This window comes from Triticum urartu, chromosome 4A (genome assembly GCF_056163025.1).
Source record: "Triticum urartu cultivar PI428250 chromosome 4A, HENAU_Tu73, whole genome shotgun sequence".
Lineage (NCBI taxonomy): Eukaryota > Viridiplantae > Streptophyta > Magnoliopsida > Poales > Poaceae > Triticum > Triticum urartu.
The window spans coordinates 3,103,038-3,110,299 of NC_141876.1; the positions used below are offsets into that span (position 1 = coordinate 3,103,038).

A 7,262-nucleotide genomic window follows, 5' to 3' on the forward strand; every position below is an offset into this window, starting at 1 on the left:
TCAAGGTCGCCCCTCGGAGCTGCTCCTGACCCCTCGGGGAAGGCGAGGAACACCGGCAGATCGAGTCTCCGGCGTTTTCCTCTACGAGCTGGGAAGGGCGTGCGGTTCTCTCCTCGCCTGTTTCACTTCTCCCCTTGCTCCTCCAAAGTGCTCGGCAGAGGCAGCACAGTCGCCCCTCTTCTCCCTCGCTGTTCGCCGCCCCTGAGCACCATGCGGCTCGCTGACCGATTCGTGCCACCCCCGCCGACCTGAGATCCGCCTCTGCAGGTATGAACTTCTATCTCTTCTTCTGATCTCTCTTTTCTTTTGTGTATGATAGATTTACACGCACTTCCTACAGTTCATCAAGCCATCTGTGAATCATGTTTCCCCCCTTAGCACCTAAATGAACTTCGTAGCAGTTAACAAAATTTTGGGTCAGCAGGTATGTATTTTGTTCATTGTAGCACCTTGTTGTATGAACTACATTGGCACATTAATTGACATTGGAATTTTGTTATTTGCCAATTCCTTTCTGACTGGAATGTTAGAGACCAATATAGCTACGGCTTCAAGCCGACTTGGAGTACAAGTCCGGCTGCCTCCACATAGATAGTTTCCCTACTTGGGTCTCCTTTTGTAATTGTAAACTACTATGCTATATATATAATGAGGGGGTGCGCTGAGGCAGGCAATCAAGCCGCCCAGTATTATCAGGTTTTACATGGTATCAGGCAGTCCGATCCTCTCCCTCTAAAACTCTCGCTGCCGCATCTTCTTTTGCCCTAGCTGCTGTTGCCGCTGCCTTCTTCCGCCTCCCGAGCCTGCCGTCGCATCGCTCCACCGTCTCAGCCCCCTCCACCTCCCCATGGCCACTGTTGATGATCTCAAGAAACTTGAGGAAGAACTCAAGAACCGCAAGTCTCTCCTTCAGGCTCGCGAGGAAGAACTCCAACGCCAATCTGACGAACGAGGGAAGGCCGTCCTTCCTCCGGCTGCCTCCACTTATGCCGCCTCCATCAAGACGTTTGTCCCCATCACGCTGGACCTCCAGGACTCCAACTATGCTAAGTGGCGCGAGCTATTCCTCGTTGCTCTCGGCCGCTATGGCCTCTCGACTCATGTTCTCTCCGACAGCACCCCGCCAGACACCTCCGCCACTTCAGATTGGGGCCGTGATGACTTCACCGTCCTCTCTTGGATCTATGGCTCGATCTCTCTCGAGCTCTTCGGCATCATCATGTAGCCCGGCTCCACAGCGAAACAAATTTGGGATGCCATCGCCAACCTCTTCCGCGAGAACAAAAAGAGCCGTGCTCTCGCTCTTGACGCCGAGTTCCGCAATACTGCTCAAGGGGACATGACGATCTCCGACTATTGTGCAAAGCTCAAGTCTCTCTCAGATGCTCTTGATGATGTTGGCCAGTCGGTCACCGACGAAACCCTCGTGCTTACCTTGCTCCGTGGGCTCAACGAGCAGTACTCCCAACTATGCTCGTTCCTGCTGTTTCAAGTGCCGTTCCCGTCCTTTCTTCAGACTCGCTCCGCCCTCGTTCTTGAAGAAGCCTAGAAGAAAACTGATGCTAAAACTCTTCTTCCACCGCCTTATGGGCCAGCGGCAACAGCATCCTTCCTAGCGTCGGTGGTGAACGTGCTCCGCCTCCCAATGATGGCCGCCCCTTCCCCACTGATCGACGCGGCTCCCCATCCTTCTCCGCTGGACGCGGGGGAAGCAACAGCAGCAGCCGTGGCCGCGGCCGTGGCGGTGGCCGTGGTCGCCGAGACACCCCCTGGATGTACAACCCTTGGACTGACCAGCCTACTCGTCTTCATCTCCAACAGCAGACGACACACTCACATCAACACTCGCAAGCATCTCCGCCGGCCTGGTCGCCTCGCCCCTGGCGCCCTTCTGCTCTTGGGGTCCTCGGTCCTCGACCCACCGTGCCCTCGCCCCAAGCCTATACGGCCTATGGTCCTGGTCATGCAGCAGCACCATCCGGCTACACCATGAGCAACCATGCAGCACCCTACAACAACTTCACTCAGCAGATCAACCCGGCTCTCATCACCGCACTCAACAACATGCAACTTCCCGGCAACCAGGAGTGGTACATGGACTCTGGAGCATCTTCCCACATGGCATCTGACCCTGGTATACTCTCCACTTTCACCCCTTCTAATGCTCACACAGTCACCGTTGGTAATGGTGCTTCCCTACCTATTTCTCATATCGGTTCTCACACTATACCCTCTCTGTCTAAACCTCTCTTTTTAAATCATGTCCTCGTTGTTCCTCACATAATCAAAAATCTTCTTTCGGTTCGTAAACTTACTACTGATAATTTTGTCTCTATTGAGTTTGACCCTTGGGGTTTTTCTGTGAAGGCGCTTCCTACTCGGACCGAGATTCTTCGATGCAATAGCACTGGACCACTCTACTCCGTCTCCCCACCTCCACCAACCGAAGCCCACATCATCACCGTCTCCCCGGACATCTGGCATCGTCGTTTGGGTCATCCCGGTCATCACACCATGAAGCGTCTCCACCACCATCAGAATATTTAGTCTCCTAGAGTTACACCATCTATATGTCATGCTTGTCAACTTGGACGTCATGTTAGATTGCCCTTTTATCCATCCACTTCATATACTATTAAAACTTTTCCTTTACTACATTGTGATCTTTGGACATCTCCTGTACCTAGTACTTCTGGTTATCTATATTATCTAGTGATAGTTGATGATTATACTCATTATTTTTGGACGTTTCCTCTTCGTAAAAAATCAGATGTCTATGCCGCATTTCTTACTTTTCATGCCTATGCCCGCACCCAGTTTGACCTACCCATTGTTGCCATTCAAAGTGACAATGGTCGCGAATTCGACAATACAAAGTTAGACTCTTTCTGTGCTTCTCACGGTATCACGTTTCGTTTTTCTTGTCCCTATACCTCTCAACAAAACAGCAAGGCCGAACGAGCAATTCGCACTACCAATAATGTAATTCGCACACTTCTCATTCAAGCCTCTCTCCCACCACACCCTTTTGGGCCGAAGCTCTTCACACTGCTACCTTCCTCATCAATATTCGTCCCACTTAGTCTACCAACTTTCTCACTCCATACACTACTCTTAGGTACTACACCACCATACAACAGCCTCCGTGTCTTCGGTTGCCTCTGTTACCCCAATACTACCTCCACATCCGCTAACAAACTTTCTCCACGTTCCACAAAATGTGTCTTCCTTGGCTATCCCTCTCGACACAAAGGCTATCGTTGTCTTGATCTCGCCACTCGTCGTATTATTATTTCTCGCCACGTCGTTTTCGACGAGTCCACCTTTCCATATGAACCAGCACCATCTCCTTGTCCACCCCGTTGCACTGAAATTTTTGGTCTGCCCATTGACCCACCCATTATGCCTCACTCTTCTCCACCGCCAGCACCCACCACACATACACCCGTTATGCATGCACCCCCTAGCCACAACTCACCAACGTCAGACCCCCCTTCCCCCTCCACGCCTCCTACCACACCCCAGAAGGCTACCCCTCCCGCCACACCAGCTACTCCTCCCACAACTTCCCCACCAGCGGCACCACCTCCACCTCCAGCACCTCTTCACCGCACACGCGCCACTACCGGTCACCTTCCACCGCCTATTGACCGTTTAAACCTTTCCGCTATGGCCTCTTCCCCTCTTCCTCATAACTATCTCATAGCCCTTCGCGATCCCAATTGGCGCCAAGCCATGCAGGAGGAGTTCGATGCTCTTACACTCAATAAAACGTGGGTCTTGGTTCCTCCACCATCTGGCGCAAATATTGTGAGTGGCAAGTGGATCTTCCGTCACAAATACAATGCCTATGGCTCTCTCTCACGTCACAAAGCTCGATGGGTTGTTCGTGGCTTCTCTCAACAACCGGGGGTTGATTTTGATGAAACATTCAGCCCTGTCGTCAAACCAGCCACCATTCGTATCGTCCTTTCTCTAGCCATCTCACAGTCTTGGCCTATACACCAACTTGATGTTAAAAATGCTTTCCTTCATGGTCATCTTAATGAGGTAGTCTACAGCCAGCAACCATCTGGTTTCATTGATCCTCGTTATCCTACTCACGTTTGTCGTCTCCTCAAATCCTTATATGGGCTCAAACAAGCCCCTCGTGCCTGGTTCCAACACTTTGCATCCTTTGCTCGTTCTCTCGGGTTCACTGAATCTAAATCCGATGCTTCTCTCTTCATCTTCCATCAAGGTTCTTCCACAGCCTATCTTCTTCTCTATGTAGATGATATTATTCTCACTGCATCCTCTTTATCTTTCCTTACCACCATCACTAATTCCATGGCTCGTGAGTTTGCCATGAAGGATCTTGGTACTCTTCATCATTTTCTCGGTATCTCTGTCACTCGTTCGGTTTCTGGTCTCCATCTTTCTCAACGACAATATATTCTTGACATCTTGTCTCGTGCTGGCATGCGCGATTGTCACCCAGTTACTACCCCTATTGATACTAACGCCAAACTACCTTCCTCTATCGGTCCTCCGGTTCCGGATCCCTCTCTCTATCGTAGCCTTTCTGGTGCTCTCCAATATGCCACTCTCACTCGCCCAGACATTGCTTATGCTGTTCAGCAAGTCTGTCTCCATATGCATGACCCTCGTGAACCTCACTTATCTCTCATTAAACGCATCCTCCGCTATCTCAATGGCACCCTTGATCATGGTCTCTCTCTATATTGCACTTCTACACATTCTCTTACAGCCTACTCAGATGCCGATTGGGCTGGATGTCCGGATACACGTCGCTCCACCTCCGGATTTTGCATGTACCTTGGTGATAACCTTGTCTCTTGGTCATCCAGACGACAGACGACAGTTTCTCGATCTAGCGCAGAGGCCGAATACCGAGCTGTTGCTGAGGCAGGCAATCAAGCCGCCCAGTATTATCAGGTTTTACATGGAAGACACTTTTGTATGAGCTGCACTCTGATCTTAGGATAAATTTGTTTAGAACTTTCTATTAATTTATACATAACTTAACCACCATTGGCACTTTGTGAATTTTGACAGTGGTACTGTGATCTTAAAATTGCTTGTGGGTGCATTTCGTGATGTATACGGTGACACTTCGTGTAAATGGCACCTTCGTGTATACGGTGACACTAAATTGATTCTGTCGATGTTGTTTCAGAATAGCCTTCTTTTAGTCTGGCAAAAGGGGATTTTTCGTTTGTATATTAGCAAGGTGTCAGAAGATTCATTTCTCGACAAAAGATACAAAAAAAGGGAATGTCATACAGGGAATGGGAACACAATAAGAATGACTAATAGATTACTTTGTTTTTAGTTTAGGAGGTTTTGATGCGGTGGTCTTGATGAAACTATGTACTCATGTGGAGGAAGGTCACCTCTATTGTAAGCTTGAGCATAACACAAGGTCAATGAAGTAAAATATTGTATATTTCCAGGGGAGATAGTTGCTGACTCTATTTGCCAATTATTTTGTTTGCTACATAGTACTACTTTCAAAGGACCAGTTTATTTAATGTCAAATACTTAAATTACAACTAATTTCAGAATTTGAGTGTTTCTTTACATATGTTTGAAGCAACTCTGATTTGAGCTATCCTTATGTTCATGTCATTCTGGTTTATTGTTGCTGGCAATTAATGCCATTCTTGCTTTCTTTAGCAATTATGATTACATGGACCAGGAACTAGGACTAAGGCCTAACTAGAGTATTCCGTGTAAAGTTTGTGGTTCGCACCTCTTTTTTTTCTTAATAGAACACCTATATTTTTTATATCTAAAGCATTTTTGTGACTACCATGGGACTTCATTATTCAGTCTGTGTACCTCCAAGGTCTACATCTTAACATGAACCAAGCACTAGGACTGGCATGTAACTTTATACTCTGCTTACTTGTGCTATTATGTAATATTCATGTCAGTGCCTGCTAGGTACATGCTTACCTTGTGCATTTGTTGATCACGTCTTAAAATCTAGACTGTATTGTATATACTTCTAGCAAAATAAGTGGTAGGATGCTTCGATAGTCCACAATATGAATCTTTTAAATTATAACTGAGGTTCAGTACACCATATCGGTTAACCTGTGTATAAGTCTGTTGCCCTCGCATCGTCTCCTTTAACCCTGTAGCGTCCTGTGGCTTTATCAAAGTTAGGCCATTAAATGGGTTTTTAACAAAACACGTTCCATTTGACTTACAAATATATCTGCAGTGACATACTATTATTAGCAGTCATCTAAATACTATACAGTTCCAGTATAGATGAATTGGTCTATCAAATATGTGTTGCTTTATGTATTGCCTAGCCCCATTTCGATTACATTTTTCTGTTATACTAGATGTTTATTTGCCTGTTCTGATAGCATATCTGATTTTTTATATTGTTTGACATGTATCCCGTGCATAGAGTCACATGGTTGTTTCATGCGTTCATGCTCGTCGGCGGGGCAGTGCAAGGCGTAACTACGACGCATTTCCTCGCCGGTTGGATGGCGTTCAGGCGCAACCCCGGTGCCCACTGAGTATTGCCTCGGATACAATCTCCCTTGGTGAGCTCCATCTTCCACCAGATCATCAGCTTCGGCTACTGTATTGGACATGGTCGTGGCTATATTGATGTGGTGCTCGTGTGGTTGATGCTCTATGCCCTACTCAGGCATCGGTTCCTACTTGAGCTATATACGTAGTTGTGGATGCATGCTACTCTAGGGTTTGCAGGCTGTTATTCATGTTTGGTTTCTATCATAGGAGTTCCTGTGATGATCTGTTTTACATGTGGATGCCCTGGTCGTATAGCTATGCTCCTGGATTTACTAAATTGATCAGTAGTGTTCGTGCTAGGGCGATGATGATTAACCTGACTGAAATAGTTGTTCCTTTGAGCAATCGAGGCACCTGTGGGTATTAACTTGGATCCTCCCTCCTGTCTCGAGAATCCTTTTTGATCCTGTGATACCTGTTGTTTCTGTCCTTGGATGCTAATTTTTGTTGAGTGATAACCAATGCAGCTCCACCGTATAAACATATTGATCTGGTGATAAGATATGACGGGGGTAGGTTATGTGATCGAGGAATGGGGAATCTGAGCCCACTATGCAATCAACTATGAACCCTTTTTATTCGTATTTAAAGATGTTGCTTACTTATCGAGAAACAAGAATCATGGGAGGAACCCGGCCTCCTTAGCGATTTGGGCATTCTGGCCGTTGTATATTTTTTGATGTTAAATAACCTTCCCATTT

At 47.2% G+C, this 7,262-nt stretch overlaps 1 protein-coding gene across 1 annotated transcript; it reads left to right on the plus strand.

Annotated features, from left to right (window-relative positions):
* Window positions 1-847: 847 nt before the first annotated feature.
* LOC147974244 (uncharacterized) lies at window positions 848-1,549 on the plus strand. The gene is made up of 2 exons (XM_087519407.1): window positions 848-1,168; window positions 1,226-1,549. Exons 1-2 carry the CDS (start codon window positions 848-850, stop codon window positions 1,547-1,549), a joined length of 645 nt encoding a protein of 214 aa, XP_087375533.1.
* Window positions 1,550-7,262: the final 5,713 nt, after the last annotated feature.